The 19,623-nt window shown below is 34.6% G+C and overlaps 1 protein-coding gene across 1 annotated transcript in view; it reads right to left on the bottom strand.

The window, feature by feature from the left end:
• The window catches only part of LOC118191219 (neprilysin-2-like), a 54,313-nt gene that overhangs the window by 32,557 nt on the left and 2,133 nt on the right, over positions 1-19,623 (bottom strand). Inside the window, exons 2-6 of the mRNA XM_035362020.2 lie at positions 16,423-16,521; positions 9,610-9,687; positions 9,394-9,497; positions 5,337-5,404; positions 134-201 (exon numbers count right to left, since the gene is read on the bottom strand). Coding sequence (XP_035217911.1) covers positions 134-201; positions 5,337-5,404; positions 9,394-9,497; positions 9,610-9,687; positions 16,423-16,521 — 417 coding nt within the window. The remainder of the gene's footprint in view (positions 1-133; positions 202-5,336; positions 5,405-9,393; positions 9,498-9,609; positions 9,688-16,422; positions 16,522-19,623) is intronic.

Genomic DNA, 19,623 nt, shown 5'->3' with positions numbered 1-19,623 from the left:
AATATATACTGAGCTTACGCTTTTTAACACTGTTATGTTGTACGCAATATAAAAATTCCTCTTTATTTTTCTCCAGTATCCTGCTTTAATGACATAATTAATTGTAAGTTTTGCTGCAAAAATGATACTTTACCCGTATTATCGAATCCATGTGTAATTTCATGGCCAACAAAATGTCCAATACCTCCAAAATTAAGGTAGCTGAAATAAACATATAAAATTAAATCCAAGCATTATTATCTTTTAAGATTAAAATTAAGGAAATCATAGCAGTGTAGATAAATGTCTTTGAGCTTCATTATAGTTTAAATAAATGCATTATGTGTTTCTCTAACTTACTATGGTCGATTCTTGCTAAAATTTGGAAGTTGTATAGCCCCTGCCGGGAATGCTGAAGAAAGAGAGTTAAATTTCTTAATATCCAATATAATTAAGTCCTTAAAAATGATAAGATGAGAGAAATTGAATTGGTAATTCTGAAATCGTCGTTTTAGAGAGGTAAATTCATATATTATAACGAAATTAAGACACTATATTACGTTTTATAGGCGAAATTCAAATAGATGTGTGTTTCTAGACATATATCAGATAATCTTCGGTTCTATAAATCGTTTCTTAAAGATGAACATTCGAACATAAAATATATTTATCAAGGATTCCAGTGCTCTATAATAAAATGCTACAGATATTAAAAAATCAGCATCAGGAACAAGTAGTAAGGATAATTAAGAACAAGTAGAACTGTATCGGCATAGAAGGGTAGTTTTTGGTATTACGTGTAGTCCGTATTTATTGGCCGCTACAATACAATATCATTTGAGTGTAGTTCCCGAAAGCTTAAGTCATACAGCGGATATATTGAAAACATCCTTTTACGTAGATAACTGTGTGGCGAGTATGAATTCAGAAATAGAAATGAGAAAGTTTGTAAATGAATCACAAATAATTATGGCTTCCGGTCATTTTAATTTAAGATTCTGGAAATCCAATATAAGAAGTGTTGTGCCAGAGGAAGATTCCTCCACGGAAGGAGATGTGTCTGTTTTGGGCCTTGTATGGCATACAGTTACAGATACCTTATCTTGCAAAATAAGTCAATATATGAAATTGGATGACTCAGTTACTAAAAGACTGGTTTTAACAGTAGCTCATCAGGTGTTTGACGTTATAGGGCATACGGCTCCTGTAATGTTGATTCCAAAACTAATTTTACAGGAAACTTGGAATTTAAGGCTTAAATGGGACGATGTTCTTCCCGATGAATTAACCAAAAAGTTTAGGTTTTGGCGTAAAAAGGTATACTTGCTATCCAGTATTCAAATGCCTAGATGGATAGGTTTCAGATCTATTAATGAAGCTGTGAGTATACATCTCTTTTGTGACAGTAGTAAAAGTGCGTATGGTGCATGCGTCTTTTTAAGAATAAAGAGTGGCAAAAAGGTGCAGGTTTGGTACACGCAAGATCTAGAGTAGCGCCTTTAAAACCTATTACGATTCCTCGATTAGAACTTCTTGCTTGTAATATTGGTTCTAGGTTATTGTCTTCAGTTATTAATGATATTGGCCTACATGAAGTTCGTATTCATTGTTGGACTGACTCCTCGACGGCTTTAAAATGGATACGGCGAAATCAACGTTGGGGAGCATTTGTTTTTAATCGTGTACAGGAAATCAGGTCTTTGACCTCCCCCACTGCATGGCGACATGTCCCTAGTAGTCTCAGTCCTGCTGACCTACTTTCTAGAGGTTGTCATGCAGAGCAATTAATAGAAAGAAAATGGTGGGAGGAACCTGATTGGTTACGGAAAAATGAGGCAAATTGGCCTAAATCTAACGAGGAACCAGATGAGGATTTAGTTAATTCAGAAATACGTAAGACAGTTATTGTTACGTTGGTAAAGAATGATAATTGTATTGGATGGTACTATAAGTATTTCTCATCATTTAAGAAAATTGTAAGAATGTTATCATGGATATTAAGATTTTATAATAATGTACGTAATAATAATAATAACAACCATCCTAAGGATTTGACTGTATCTGAAATAGAAAGGGGAGAAATAGCTTTAATGCTATTAATACAAAAAGAGTCGTTTAATGGTGAAACAGATGATAAGCTAAGACGACTCAGACCATTTGTCGATAGTCAGGGTCTAATAAGAGCTAAGTCTAATGTTGCTTATTGTGACGACTCTAGCAGCTTTAAGTTCCCCATCATATTACCTTCTGAACATCCAGTAGTCAAATTATTGATATTAAGTGCATATAAAGATTTGTTGCATGCAGGTACTACATTACTGATGTCGCATTTAAGAGAAAGATACTGGATCTTAAAATCACGTAAAACTATAAGGAACTGTGTAAGAAAATGTGTAACATGTCAGAGATTTAAGGCTAAAAAAAGGTGAGACAGTCCCAGGCGTTTTACCAAATGATAGGGTTCGTGATTCAGCCATTTTTGATATCGTAGGGTAAGATCTTGCAGGACCCTTGCATTTAAAGGATGGATGAAAATCATATATTGTGCTCTTCACGTGTGCGGTTTATCGTGATATCCATATGGAACTGGTTACCTCATTAACAACTGAATCATTTTTTTCAAGCTTTAAGGCGTTTTATCGCACGTCGTGGACGCCCTACCACCATATATTCCGATAATGGGACAAATTTTGTGGGTGCAGAGAATGTTCTGCAAACCATTGACTGGGACTGCCTTTGTTTTAAGGCTGCTGAAAAGAGAATACAATGGAAATTTAATCCTCCATCCGCCGCTTGGTGGGGTGGATGGTGGAAGCGTTTAATACAAATTGTAAAACAAATATTAAGAAAAATTTTAGGTCGTGCTTTCTCTCGGTTATGAAGAGTTACTCACCGTCTTCTGTGATTGTGAAAGAATTGTCAACTCAAGACCACTTACGTACGTGTCCAACGATATTGAAGATTCCTTGCCTTTAACTCCAGAAAAATTTCTGCATGAAACTCCACAGTCGGGTATACCTGATATTGACAATGTGGACAAAGAAAAATTGAGTAGAAGAGCGAAGTATCTCCAGAGAATGAGAGAATTGTTAAGAGTGAGATTTCGCTCTGAGTATCTAGGGCAGTTAAGACAGCAGTCTACCAGAAATTACAAAAATAAACCTCTCTCTGTAGGAGAAATTGTCTTGTTGGAGGATCAAAATTAAAACCGTGCATATTGTAATTTAGCACACGTTATTCGAGTGTTCCCTGGTCGAGATGGCAACATAAGAGTTGCTCTTGTAAAAAGTAATAATTCAGAGTTCTTGAGACCAATACAGAGATTGTTTAGATTGGAATTGAATATAGATATTACTCAAAATGAGCAAGTTTCTTTCACCACCAGTAGTGGTAGAGTTGTAAGATCACGAATAATGTAATTCATGTCTTTGAGTTATTATGATTTATTTTGTTGTGATATTATTGTTGTATTATTCATCAGTATTAATTTTGTTTTCAAGTAATATGATTTAAGTATTAAGTAAGTTTCTTTGTTATGTAACCCCCATTTATATTGATGTAAGTTTTATGTTTTGAGTGTGTAGCCATCCACTCAAAAGGTGGGAGAATTCTGGCGACACACTGCCTTTCTGTGGCAAACCTAAAGAATTTGTCTGTCACGAGGATCACGTGCCCAGATGCATCATATCTGTAAAGAAAAGTGGCAAGGAGAATGGAATAGTGGCGACACAGGGAGAAGGACGTATAACTTCCTACCAAAATTAGACACGGAACGTATTATAACAATAGCCCCACTGACACAGTATATAACGGGTCATGGCCCATTTCCATCTTATTTTATGCGACATGGCATCTCAGCATCTGACAATTGTGTCTGTGGCATGCTAGGTTCTCCCGAGCACTACCTATTTGACTGCGGTCTAACAACAAACCACCACTTACCACATCCAACGAATGATAGAACACTTTACTATCGTTTCATAATCAAACACCTGCCAGTTATAAGGAGTATCTGCGCAGTTGTACAGCAAATCAACGCCCTAGGGCAAGACATTTGCGAGCCACAATAGTATGGTACTGCAGACAATGTACTCAACGATTAGATATTCGCAGTATATACTCCACATTGAATTTCGAGCCTCATGTTAACATCTGCTTTCAATAGCCAGCAACTTGCAGAAATAATGTTACTGACGTGTTTATCTGTGTAAAGCACTGGGCACCCAATGGAATGATGTGTTATCGTAAATCGAAATATATAATATCCCAGAATGCACGAATGTAGTGTATGCAACGAAATATGTAAATCATGCAACAGAAGCCCCTAATGAAAGTATGTACATTATGTATTATGGGAACTGAGCGTATTTCCGCACAGCGCTACTGCTTTACGCACGCCTTACTATGTCTCATATTTTTCTTCTGTGTGTAATATTTGCATTTATGTGCTCTACGTGTGTCCATATGTATTCTATGTGTCATGATATGTATTCTCGTGTGTGGTTTTATGTCTTTATGTTACGTAATTACGAGTGTGTTTTTATGCTTTTACGTTTAATTTTGTATATCTATGTGTTTCAGCTTATATGAGTGTTTTAGTGTTTTAATGCTATCCTTTATATTCTTTTTAAGTTACTCTGTGTTATTAACAACGACCTATGTAAAAACTACTCGACATCTAGCCCCTGTATGGCCATGTAAACTCCCGGTGCAGCCTCACGGGGCTCCAGCGAGTTGCTTCTTCGAGATAGTGGAGGACGTGGGACATATGCCTGTTTACCTATGTTATACGCCAGGCGTCCCCGTCCTCCGTCAACTGTCACCTGCCCAGATGCATCATTACGTCTACGTCTGCTTTTCTGTTTGATAGTTACTTGCATTTAAGATTTTGTAGAATAAGAAATGGCGTGAAAAATAAATGTTGGTGTTTTTAAAAAGTGTCGGCTCAGATTTTTGAACCTATGATTTACTTGTTAAGCAACAGTTATTTTTTGGTCAATATATCCAAATGATGCGTAGCAGAAATGAGCCATTTTCATTTGAACGAAAACATGTCATCTATAAATTCTCAAGTGTAATATTAATTTTAATTTTCCCTTAAAACAAAGCATTTTCAAAAGAAATTAATTAAGCTATTTAACTCAGTTGCTATATTTACTTTAACTTTCGGGGAAGCTATTGTTATAACCTTATTCGATAGTAAAAATTTCAGGATATTTCGATTTTTCGGAGGAGATTACTAAATTTTCCTTTTACTAATTCAGTATTTTTCCTGTTGCTGATAAGGAAATATTTCGAAATTTTGACTTGGATTTAATAAATTTATAATAATTAAAAAAATATAGGACACTACTCACTTATGGTGTTTTCTGTTTCTGTATAATAGGCATTTACAATTGTTACGATTTCTGCGAATTCGTTCCACCTGTAAATAAATATTTATCAACACAAAATGAAATTGAAAGTTTTTAACGAAAGTTCCATCAGGTGAAAACTTTGCATTCAATTTATTGGAAAACAGTAAAAGTTTGTGAATAAAAATTTAAAGATACAAGAAAATAATGCCTTTTGAGCTTTTTTTCTCCTTTCCATTTAAAATTTAGAATATAGATACAAAATATTACATAGCTCTTAGATAAGTTAATGCGCATAAATGTGCGTATATAGAATGTTTTTTCTGAAGTTTCCGGAGAACTCTTTACAGAAGTTAATGCACCTTTCGCGTTAAAACGATTGCGTATGAAATCAACACGGGGGGGGGGGGGCGAATCACGAAAATGAAACGCCCACCATACTCAATATTCACATCCGCTTCGCCTCAAAATCAGATAGTCACTACTCAAATCATCGCCAAACCATCTGTATTTTGCCCCAATCCGAAAAGCACCATTTTCTACACTAGAACTCAGAACTGGCTTAGAACTAGCACTGGAGAAATGAATGATACTAGTAACTGGTAACTTCTCTTCTCTGTGTTGTATATGTTACCGGCAAAGTATGAAACGCTGGCGTTCCATAGAATGCCCAGGCATTATATATAATACCGAACAATTTTATTTACAGTATGAAATATGAGAATTATTACACACTTTCCCTAGGCATTGTATATAATACCTAGGCATTCTACAGAATGACAAATGTTCTTTAGGCAAAGTATTGTTTCGTTTTTCTTTCTTTTCTGACACCAGTTGTTACGTTATTCTCTTCCTCCAAGTTCGTACGGGATTCGTAGATTTGGAGTAAATAACGACGACACTTGATGAAGTATCAAAACACGCTTTATTTAGCCAGTATTAATCACAACAGCTCCAAAGTCACTTTTTACAGTCGTCGAAGCTCTCCTATAAACACGCTGAAACTCAGCGACACAGCCTTCACACTATCAGGCAATAACGGTGGAGACAGTTTCACTGCAAAGCACCCGAGTATAGCTCCCGTCTCTGCTCGGTTGTTATCTTAACTTCACGTACTCTCGAGACTCTTCCTTCTACAACTCGCGATGCACTCGACGACACACGAGCACAGCTCTCGACTCTGCGGTTCAGTCGTTCCCGGAGCTCAAAACTCTCCCTCGACGATGCGCTGACCGTGATATACTACGAGACTATTGCGGTGCTCTCGACGACCCACTCGGCACTGGCTGCCCGGCTGTCAACTCGATCGACTCCGCTGGGATTAACTCGCTAGACGAGACACCAACTCGATACTAACTCTCTCGCACTGCAGACGAGGGACTCTGACTCACCCTCTCGATGAAGCACACACTCGATACTAACTAACTATCTCGCATTCCAGACGAGGCACACACTCGATACTAACTAACTATCTCGCACTCCAGACGAGGCACACACTGACTCGCCCTCTCGACGAGGCACTCTAACTGACTGCTGACCAGCAGGGTTTATATAGCTTTCGGCTTGTGTTCTAGAATATTCTGGGTTAAACCGGTAAGAATTCGTTCCACAAGGTTCTCCATCCGTCCATGGCATATCGCCAATTTTTTGCCAAATGTCGCCAAATGTGGCAACCCTGCCTTCCTTTGCCCATTTTATGTCAACCCTAAAACTGCTTTGCGGGGAAGCTATCTCACCGCGCCTGTACATATCGTAACAGTATGGAAAAAAGGTTGTGATAAAGCTATTATTTAAAAGACGTACATTCCTCAAAAATACTCGTACAAATGTTATTTTGAAAAATTAATGAAAGAGTGCCATTAAAAACTGTTAGTCAAAATATGTAAAAAAAAAGGATAGCGAGATGTTCTTGTACAACATAATAAATTTATATTTTCTATCTGGCTGACAGTGGGAATAAGTAGGATTTACAAGACAACGGAAATTAAATTCAGAAACAAGCATAAGTTCCACAGCTATGCCCTTTTTATTCCGTTTTTTTTCTCTGATAGGCCTCAGGTACAACTCAATATCACTGATAGGTGTGATCTTTCTGATAGGTGTTTTGTACAGTTCAATATCATTATTTGTAACAATTTTGTATTTGGTTTAAAGTTCTTTCAACATTCTCTCACGTAGTCCGTGTCCAGTATTGAGTTTTCGTGAAGTACGGAAAATAAACTCAGTGTCCGTGACGTAATACTGTATAGTACTGATGCTTTCTTTAACAAGCTAAATGAATGTAATTTTTTTCCACAAACATCATATCCTAGCGATTCAGCAGCCAGTAGTTCTGTGGTTCCTACTTAGTAGTCATTTTGGCCTTTTTACTTCATTTACTAACTACTGATAAGTAGCTTGGGTTCTTCGAAACGAATCAAAAATGTATTTCATACTTTGGCGGTTTGTCATTTGGCATTCTATAGAATACCTAGAAAATTGGTGAAGTATGAATCGTTTCATACATTGCTGGCTAGTTTTAGACATTATATACAATGACGGATTTTGAACTTTGCCGGTAACACATATCCAGGGTGTTTCATAGATCATGGGACAAACTTGTAGGACAAGGAATAACCCATAACTACCCTACCAGTCCGCTGTTAAGTGGACATAGGAAGACACAGAAATTTCTAAATAAGGTTAAGTCAACATTTACTTTTTATACCATGCGGATTAGATAAAATGGTTTTTCATTTTTATGTTATTTCCTTGTTTTATTTTGATTTAGAATGCAGTTTATCGAGGTTATAATTTTTTATGTTTTATTGCATTATTTATTATGTTTGGACGGCATTTTGCTTGGGAGTTGCACCTAAACAGGAATGGTGCCAAAATATCGCCAATTTTTGCCAAGGGGTACCCTTAAATATGTTTTTCCCCAACATTTTAAGCATACGTTCACATTTTAGGAATGGATGTTTTCTTTTCTTTTTTACCTATAATTAACAAATTTAGTGAGACTTTGTAATAACAATTTTTTTTTATGATCGTTACCTTTATCATACTTGTAATGGAAATTTAATGAACAGAAAGCTCAGTCAGTTTTATTATTTTTTGTACCTGGTAGATAAGTATATCCTAAATGCTCCAAAATATTTTATAAAGGATATAAAAAGATTTGATAAAACAGTAAATTAATAAAAAGATAAGATTCTTCATATTTAATATTATGGGATCTAGTCTTAGCTATTAGTCAATGCAAGTAGTAGATCTGCTTAAATGTAAGTCTTGCAACTCCTCACAAAGACTCGAAGATGAATACAACAGAGGAAGGGTGTAAAAGACCCTTTAATTGAATACAACATTTTACACACGGCACGGACTACCTGCTTACAATCACCAACAACTTGCGGGGTTAACTTGAAAGACAGTGTAACACAAATTTAAAGGTTAAAGTTAGTGCAAAATTATCCAATTCCATTTAATCTATCAGGTTGACTCCGGGAGGAAAATAGTTCGGCAGCAAGGATGCGAAGCCGATATTCAAGGTTCACAGCTGATAGAAGTAACAACGTGCGCTCACAATAGCGAAACCGCACTATAACTAAACGTTTCGAAACGTCATTTTAAATACGCTCGTTCATCCTAATTCATTTACAAACTGGCAAGAAAACGCGAGGAGAATAAAAGAGCAAAAGACTAACAAATTAAAATAACTCTTAGTAAAAATAAGTGAAATCCAATAATATATTAAATAAAACAAACCATATTCTAAATTGTGCTTAGGCAGTAATAATATTTATATTGCTTAAGGCTACGAAAACATTCGGAATGCTAAACTTTAATCCTGAATATATTGCAGAAGAAACACGGCAAGTCTTGCAGAATAAACAGCATATTAGAAAGCTTTTTCGCAATAAAAAAAGGTGAAAATTAACAGTAACATATGGTGTAATTGATAATTACTAGTTTTATAAATATTAATTTAGACTTCAATATTTTTTTGCAAGCAGGACTTAGGAAAATCATAATAAGTGTAATAAAATAAATAATTACTAATTCTTAAAATTTTACGTACTCTCCTCTTTTATTAGGTTTTCTTAGACGGGAGAAGGTTTTGTCAACTGACCACTTCTTTATCTTCCGCATGTTGTCAAAATAACTTATATTATTAAGAGTTAACTGAAAAGCAAAATAAAATTGTAATGGTAAAAGATTTTTAATTTTATTGGTCTTTGATTTTATGAGCAAAATTTATGGTTTACAATTTAAAAATAAATCTTTAGGTACTCACATTTTTATAATACTCAGAGATAAAAGAGTCATTCATAAGCTCTTTCGGATATCCAACAAGTGTCATTATGGCATTGGCCTGTAAGAAACGAAAGAAAAACGATTCTCGTTTTTAAATAATTCTTCAATTAGAGCAATAGAAGAATAATTTTAAATATGTTTATCGACTATATGCAGAAAAAATATAAAGTATATAAGTCAACATTTGAAAATGTTGAATAAAATTGGCATGAAGTTCTCTTCAAATAAAATAAATAAATAAAAGAAATTACATGATAATGTTTAGTTTGAAATTCTTAGTGCGCTATTAAAAAAATTTCACGCATGGACCCACCAAGTGCATTAAAACATTTGAGAATTTTTAAACGTGTACAGTAAAGGAAAAACTTTGTTTAAAATTAAAAAATTCTGCAATAAATTAGATTAATACTTGTATATATGAAACATTCAAAATGGAGCACATATGCTGTTATTTCATAGGTATTCTGGAAACCTTTCTTATATTTTTATTGATAAGTAGCTTGTTATGAAGAACTACTAATGTACATTAATAAATTAATCTTTAAAACATTTTCAGTATATCAACAGTAAAATTCATTTCTCACGTCGAAAGGAAACTGCTTTTTAACGTTACATAAAGTATTACATTGACCAGTCGGTTATCTAACCATTATAAATCATTTCCGTAAAAGAATATGTAAAAACCACACAGCTAAGTCTTCTCTTCTTTTTTTTTACTTATTACGTGCTTTGCCCTTAGGCACTTCACGGAAAGGGAGGAATGACCAGTGGAGGTCTTTCTAAGGAAAACTGGCTTGTAACCACGTTACACATGGGCCAAACCACGAAAACGCTCATGCAGCCAGCCCGATCGCCGGGACTCGAACTCTGGACCGAACTACACTGTTCAACGTCTTTTACTGCTCGGTCGATGGTGGGTCACAGTTAAGTCTTGAAATCAAATTAGAAAATTAACGCTAAATAATGGCGGAATAGTTGATCTCGGATATCGTAAAAAAGAAATGTTTTTGTCGGCGAAGGAATTTTAGTTCAAGACGTTGTTAAAATTATCTTTTGTGTTATGGGATTAAAAGCGAAAGAAATGCTGATAAAGACAAGAAGAAAGAAGATTGCACAATATAAGGACTTTCTTGATGCTGACAAAAAGGCGCTCACCAGCGGCCTAGCGGTAAAGACGCTGAACACTGGTAGTTCGGTCCGAGGTTCGAATCCCGCGAACAGGCTGGCTGCATGGGCGTTTTCGTGGTTTTCCCGATGTGTAACGTGTATACGAGCCAGTTTCCCTTAGAAAGTCCTCCACGAAGGCATCTCTCCCTTTAGGCAGATAGCCCTTGTGTGCTTTGCCATAACTGAATAATCCAATCCAATCCAATAATCCGATGCTGACAAAAAGAGGAGTCAGTAAAACAGTAAGAAGATATTAATGAACCGAAAGTGTCAAAGCAAGTGTTGCCTTCATAATGAAGCTCAAAAATAAGTAGACATAATGTTAAAAATTGTAGAAAATAGAAATTAATGGTGTATCCGCACTTCGAGCAATCTTTACTAAATTATCTCAAAAAATATTGGCGAAGCAAAAAAGAAATGTTTCCAGAATTAAAAGGGATATCTATAGTAATTTTATTATTTTTTATTAATATATATTTCACTTAGTACATTATCTCCCATTCACTTAAAGTCTTTGAAAATACATTTGTAATGTACCGGTGCATAATTGCAATCTTAAGGTTCAGTTTTGAGAACATCTTTTAGCCTCCATACGTGGACGTTAAATAGATAATCAGGAGTTCAGAGCAAATTTCAACAGCTGTGTATTACTCTGTAATACCTTAAAAATGCTTAGTTACATGAAATATGAGATAAATGTTATTTATTGAAGAAATTTATTAGCAAGTTTCAGTTTCCAAATAAAATTTGCATTTATTTTAAAGTTTTAGCACTAATGTTAAACTGATACTGAAGAATAAATAATTTTGTGAATATTTTAATGTACAAGTAAGTCATATCTAAACGTTAGAGATCTCCTGAGAATCACATTAATTTCTCATATTTTATAGCTTTGGAAATTTCTAAAGCTAATAAAGCAAGTTACAATCACATTATCTACAGCAATAAAGCAAACTATGGCAGTAGTGATATCTTTCTATTTCTACCTGTAGTAATATATGTATAAACTTAGAGCATCTAAACTTAAAAGCAAAATGGAGTCAAAGCAAGGCGATTTCTCAACAATATTAATAATTGCAGCCGTGTGTAAGAGGTTTAACATAATATCTAAACAAATCAGCTGTAGCGCAGGACGGGTAAAAAAATTTTGTTTTTAAGACTCTTATTATGTTTCTTTATGTATATGTTTTCTAAAACTCAGATTGGCGGATTTAATTCACAGTCCAGATAATGTTCTTATTTAAATTCTTCATTTTTATATCTACAACAAAGGTTTTTCTAATTGTTTTTATTGAGTTTTACACATTTTAGGCATTCTTCATACATTTTAGGCTTTGCGACTATAAAGGCGTACATATGTTTTATTATTTTAAACCATTTGTCACTCTTGTGTTACAGATTTTAAAAACTAAATGCTGAGTTTGTTAGACCAAAGGAGTAATTTGCCCTGAAGGACTATTAATTTCTTTTTGGCATTTTTGGCTTGAAAACTATAACCACTTTTCCAATTCTTGCCACCAAATGCTAGAGCCCTGTATTGTATTTAAAGAAATAATGAAGAATCTCCATTAATGTATGTATGCTTCTCGCATTGTGATAAAACAACGGTACCTTGAGACATAAAAATTTGAATAATGTAATTTTCCATAGAAAAATCTGAAAGGTTTCAGAATATGGGCATCTAGAATTTGAATTTGAATTTTGTTTTATTACCGATTTCATATTTTGTAATACTTTAACGAATTTTTGATTAACAAACTCTTGACGATTTCAAACCGAGCAATGGCAGCACTGCAGAGGAAAAAACATTTTTATCTCCAGCGCATGAGACTCTATGGGAAATTCTAAAGATAAGCTCATTTAAAATTTATTTTCCGATACTGCTGTTAAACTGAACTTTATGGTTTGAGAACATGACATTTAATAAATAAATGTAGCACACAAAGCGTTAAAAAAAAGCCCCTTTGGACTAATTAAAAATCTGAAACCTTTCATTTAAAAAAAAAATTAATAATTTTCCTGAAAACTTTCAGATTTATATATATATATATATTTTCAGATCAAATTTTCATTTTTTTTGAATAAGTTGGATTGTTTCTGTTTTATAGTTTTTTGGACTCGGTCCTCTCAAATCGAAAATTTTTTTAAGCATTATTTCTTGTTCATGAATTATGTTTTGTTTTTTCCTAACCCGGCGTATATGCTTTCAAAATTCGCATTTAGATTTGTTCTTTCCACTTAAAAATTCGAAAATTAATTAAAAATTTGCATATGGTTTTGTTTTTTCAAGTGTTGGACTATTATTTTTGCAAGCTTTCTTTTGGACTCGATGTATTCAAAATATGTTTTTTAACTGTCTATTATTTCGCTATCATTTTGAACTGGTCTATGTTTTTGATGTTACAATTTTTGCACTGCTTATTTCGGCCTATAGGGTTTGGACTCATAAAGATACAGATTATTTTGATTGTTTTTATGAGATTAGTTTTAAATTCTAAATTCTTCAGTTGTGTGGCTTCGTCAGCTTAGAAACAGGGCTATTTCATTTATTTATTTATTTCGTTGCAACACCCCTGATGACAGAATAGCGAAGATGACAGTGATAGATGGAAAAAGTTTTCATCTCTGGTTTTGACATTTTTGCTTCCCCTCTGCCCTTAAGGTTGACCCTGCTCCTCTGTTATTTGGTATTTGCGTGCGGTTTATTTGGAAATGAATATAAGATGAATTTTAAAAGGATTTTTTTTTAATGTTATTTTGCATTGTTAGGCACACTTTTCCTGCTGTAGCGCACAGTTGAACTAGGTTCTGAAATCTTTATTGCTTTGTATTTATTCCTTTTGAGATGATCTGATGAACACCACGCATGCGCATTTTAGCCTAACCGGTCACTTCTCCTTCTTTCGCCTTCCTCTCACGTGACACAGATTGTATGTCTAAGGGAAATGATGCCTTCGCGGAGGACTTTCTGAGGGAAACTGGTTCGTGTATACGTCACACCATCTTTCAGGCTTTCAAACAAATCAGAAAACATAAAATTTGTATTAAATAAACTAGGTTCTGAAATCTTTATTGCTTTGTATTTATTCCTTTTGAGATGATCTGATGAACACCACGCATGCGCATTTTAGCCTAACCGGTCACTTCTCCTTCTTTCGCCTTCCTCTCACGTGACACAGATTGTATGTCTAAGGGAAATGATGCCTTCGCGGAGGACTTTCTGAGGGAAACTGGTTCGTGTATACGTCACACCATCTTTCAGGCTTTCAAACAAATCAGAAAACATAAAATTTGTATTAAATAAAAAACAGTGTTGATACCATTGTATTGACTCTACGTAATTTATTTAATATGGAATAGAAGAGAATGTCACGATAATAAATGATAAGCGTTGTTGTTGTTGTTACTATGTGTAAACTATACTGGTTTTTGTACGTGTTATGATAAAGTGTTCGTCCTATTAACACATCTTTTTATATATAAGCAGCTAAAGTGTGTGTCGCCGATAGTTTATTGTTGCCACTCATAAAAATGAGCACGGACATTAGCGTTTCCGCAGTTTTTAATTAATATCTCAACCGATTAAAGTCGTACGAAGATGAGAGCGGTATAGATGGATTCGTACCGATGGATTTTAGAATCCGTGGATACGCGTCTCTAATTTGAACTCGGCGCCGTTCCCTAGATATTCTTGAAAAAATAATTTGGCACGTAGCCAAATCCCTTTAATAAGGAAAACACAAGAAAGAAAGTAAAAAATGTAGGGAAAATTAGTTTTTAATTAATATCTCGGCTAATTAAAGTCCCAAGAAGACGCGAATGGTCAAAATGGCGTGCGGACCTGCGGAATCTCCAACGGTGTGCTTCGCTAAGCCCGGGAGCCAGCCGTTTCGGAGGAGATGATGTTACTTCACCTATATATATATATATGCGGCTTCAGTGTCTGTTGGTCGCCCATAGTTTATTGGTTGCTTGTGTAACGGTACTAGCCAATGGAGTGAAGTTGTCACGGCACAGGGTTGCCGTTTCAATTGAGACGTAGACAATTTCCTGTAAAACTTGCCTTTGCTATGACCATCAATAAGTCTCAGGGCCAAGCGCTTAAGCATTTTTTTTACCTGAGCCTGCATTTGGACACGGTCAACTTTATGCTGCCTGTTCAAGAGTTCGTGAAAGAACAGACATAAAATTTAAAATATTGGATGGTCCTCTGCAAGGCGAGCTTAAAAATGATGGAAAGAGCTACACAAGAAATGTTGTGTACAAAAAGATCTTTGACATGTGAATTAGCATTTTATTATTTAAATCACCTTTATTTATTGAGCTAGTGGTGGCTCTTAAGAAATTTACCGCCAGTGCACTCTTCTTTAACCAATTAAGCAAGTAGAAGGGGAAAACCCCGTGGGGCAGTAAGCAAAGGGGCGTCCTCGCCGCCTGCTCTGGGTAATTCAGTTTGAATTAGCAGACATCTTTGCACAAATCATTTTAATTACAATTTATAATATCTAAAACAGCGGTCATTTCGTATGACAGCCGGGGTTTCTAGTATGTTATATGAAAATGCCCACATAAGGTCACGTTCATGTTAAATACATCAATAACCCACCTCAGAGGGATATAGGACGATAAACATTTTCCAGGTATGAGAAGAAATTTCTAAGAACGCATCAAGAGCTTTCTGAAAAAGGTATTATCGCATGCTTTTCTGATTATTTTATATAAGGAATTAGGATGAATTTGAATGTAAAATTTAAACATTTCGGTTATAATATATCATACATTATATTTAAAATTCTAAAGAATAATTTTCTTTCTCTGTAAGTGAAATAGATGCTTAGATAGAAAAACAATTCCATTAAAAATAATTTATTGAAAAAGAAAATTGCCATAGTTGAAAATTGCAGATGATCAGTTGCTTGTGCATGGCTTGTCGAATTTTCCGGTTTCAGAAGAAAATCTAGGATACTCTGACACATTTCATGGAGCATATACTATGAATAAGTAACTAGATGATGTGAAGATGAGATAATTAGCTTTCGACACACCTCGCAAAGGTTTTTTTTTTTTTTTGTATTACGATTGTTTTTGTTGTCATTCATTTCGCTTGTCTGAAATCAAAGCAAGCCCATGTAATTCATCGTGGGAAGGAGACAATATTGCTCCGCCTTTCATTGGCAAGAGCTTTGTGCACCATACAGGTGGCAGTTCGATATTGTTCAGTTCTGTCCCCAGTTTGCAGGAGAGCACCCCGGGGGACGAGTCAAAGGCCTTATACCACTCTTTCCCTCCCACCAACCTCTCGAAAGGACTTTCAGCTCGCTGTATATTTTAAGTATTCCCCTGCATCGCAGACACTATATATTTACAGACAACCATGCCTTTCCCGGGGTTCGAACCCGGGCCCTTCATTATGGTAGTCAGAGTCATTAACCACTAACCCGGTGGGGCGGCTTGTATTACAATACTTATTATACTTAGGTTCTCATTTCTGGCATTTGAAAATAATTGATAATGATTTTGATGAAAATATTATTCACGATTAGAAGTTCTATCGCAAAAAAAAATATATATACTATTATATTAAGAAATTTAAATAATATAAGGAAAAGAAGGAAATGTAGCGGACCTTTTCTATGGCTTTTGTTTTAGTTTTTTCGTCCATCCAATCATTCCTTTCTAGCATATTTAAGTATGCTTTATGTATATAATGAACCATCTCCAGCGCCTGAAAGAAATGAAATAAAGCTTCATGCATCCTCGTTGTTAAATACAAAAAAACATTGCAATGACATATTACTATATATGTTTAAACCACTTCATAAAAATGCTTCCTAAAACTGCCTTACCTAAAACTTAATGCAAAGTATCAAAATGTGATAAAAAATCCCGCACATCAAAATCTCAAAAAGTATGAAAATTACAAAAGGAATTAATTACAAATATTCCAATAAATGATATCCCTATTCTGTTACAAATAATACATTACCTGAAAACTGAATCCCAATTTAAGTCGTTACCTTTAAAATACATTTTGTTTGTTGCAAGATAGAGATGAGTTTTTTCCATCAGAGCGTATTTTTAAAAGATTGAGTATTAGTTCCATTCATTGGAAACAATTTGCCATTAATATCAGGCTTAGAGTTTCCACAATTTAGGAAAGTTTCAATATCCATTTTAGTGTTTCCACGATTTTTAACGTTTGATGTGTCTAAAATTTGGATCGATTTCTGTAATTCGTTTAAAAACATTTCGAAATCAGTACCAAGTTCCGAGTAGCATATTATTTAAGATCTGATTTTGAAAAAGAAGGGTTTTATTTAAAATATTCGGTAAAATTTGCATTTCTGCTTTCATCTTGATTCCTTGAGAGACATTTGCCAAAGACAGCTAAAACAGGCATATTTTGGTGGGTTCGCAAATCGCGAGCAATATTATTTTAGTGGAGCATTTTCATTGGCCGGTTTCATAAGCACGCTTCAGATCAATTTTTGTGAGACTTGTGTCATTTATTCTTTGAAGTTATTCTAATAATTTCCTAATATTTGTAATGAATTTCTAAAACTTTCCTTCGTCCTTTTAATTCTTAATATATCTTTCCCGGAAGTCGTTTTGTTCGGATTGGTAGTCGAGCGCGGGAAAGAACAAAAATCGTTTTCCTTCGAATTATTGGTGGACTATTGTTATCGGTGGGCTTTGGTAATGTTTTTACAATAAGGTCGGGTACACACTAGGTCGACGCCCGTACATTTCAACGTTAAAACGTTCATTGCAAAAATGCATACCTATGAATGTTTTTTGCTGATGCTGTTATGCTACGATAAACGTAGCATTCGACACCAGAGCTTCCAGCTGTACATTGAACATAAATCTGGGAAGGTGAGCGGCAAACGTACTCTATAGAGCCAAACATTTCGGCAAGCACGTGTTACTCGTACTTTGCCCACAAGAGTACGTCGACATATCTGAACTTCATCTCAAGAAGTACAGTGTCTTCTCAGCCTAACCTTTTTTTTACAGTAAATTCCTAAAAATGGGCAATAATAAAATACCATGTGATGATGAATAATCTTGTATAGATTTAGTTTGCCGAATTGCGAGGACGAGGTTACCGATCATGATTCTAGTGACAAATGACATTGTACATCATCCTAGGACTATTATGTGACGAAGAACTTCAAGCACCTCTGATTCAAGACCCGATTCAGATGATTCTGGTTCTCAAGAAGAATGGTCGTCAATAGACAAACCCACCGGTCTTAGACGAGTTTTATATCGTTCAGAAATAAATACAGAAAATTTTCTGGATAGTGTAGCGGACGCTCTAGTGTGATTTATTGGCGATGACGTTTTTACATTTCTTGTAGAGAAGTCAAACAGACATTTTATTAACAAAATACTGGTAAATTCACAACTTCCAAGAAAGCCCATAAACGAAAAGATATTACAGTGCAAGACATGAAGAAATTTTTAGCGCTTATTCTTGTTATGGAGAAAGTGCTTAAGGACGAAAAGAGGATTGTTAGGGCACAGTACCGTCTGTAGGAACGCTATGTTTTCCAAAAATAAAGACAAGAGCCATATTTCGTATGTTATGAAAGGTCTGGAAACACTGCTATTTTGTGAAGAAGTAATTTTGCTCACGAATTACAAAACTTCGCCAGATACCTGTTGAGAGTTTGGTGGGAAAACACCCGCGCAAGATGTGTTAACTGTAGTACGATTGATGAATATGATATTCTCAAGAGCATTAGGGTCTATACAAATGATCTCAGTTTTAGTTGCAGTAACGTGCAATCCAGTGTTTTGCATTTTTCCTAAATTAATTCGATATGAATTATCAACAAAATGTTTTTTATCAATACAAAAAATTATAATTGGAACAACAAAACAAACAATAATGAAACAACAAAAATCAGCCTCATAATTGGAAATTTTCGAAGGAATAGTTTCGATGGCTTTACCGAACCATCATTTTCATTTGCACTTTGGCAGCCGAGGCTGATGGTTTGGTAAAATCATCGAAACTAATCCTGTGAACATTTGCAAATATAACGCTGATTTTTGTTGTTTGACTTCTAAATTAATATTTGTTCGGCGTGTCATTTTAACCTGTTCTTTATCCCTTGCATTTTCTCTTTTTCTTTTCTTTTAACACAGAGAAAAACTTTTCTTTAATGTTCTAAGCAATTAGTGAGTGACTACAAGAACATTAATTAGTAATAAGTTGCCATGTTTGAGTAAAAATGTGTTCAGATTAAATCGAGTAAAACTAATAGAAATTTCTATAGATACCCATATTAAAAAAATTAATTTACTGCAAAAATAAAATAAGTATTACTTTCTATCAAAATAAATTATTTCATAGTGCTTGAGTTACAACATCGCTGTGGAAAAGTGTCTAATTTGAATTGGAAAATTCTACTGACAAGTCGTCCTCTAAGTAAAAGTGTCAGCATGCATGATCTCAATAATAAATGCGAATACGTTTAATTAATTCCACAACAGTTACCTAAATTGATCAATAACAAGTAATTTAAAATACTAACTTTGTGCGCAATAGCTATGATAATTGATTAAAATAACATTTGACTGGTTTTCCTGTTAGCTTATATTTTATACAGAATCTCCACGAAAACATTACTTATTTTAAGCAGGCAACCCTCGCATGCTTTGCCGTAATCAAAATAAACAAAAATTTTAAATAGAATGTTCTGCAGACAGCATAAGATATTTTGTAGACTGCATAAGATATTTATTTTTTATTTAATGAAAGGTCACTTTTTTATAATAAACTCTTTTCTTGTGTTGAATTACTTTAGATGCGTCA

The sequence above is a fragment of the Stegodyphus dumicola genome, chromosome 3, assembly GCF_044657685.1.
Source record: "Stegodyphus dumicola isolate Sdum_Otavi_A_Nest chromosome 3, ASM4465768v1".
Classification (NCBI taxonomy): domain Eukaryota; kingdom Metazoa; phylum Arthropoda; class Arachnida; order Araneae; family Eresidae; genus Stegodyphus; species Stegodyphus dumicola.
The sequence above is the reverse complement of the archived record's forward strand: the minus strand, read 5'-3'. Positions and strand labels throughout refer to the sequence as shown.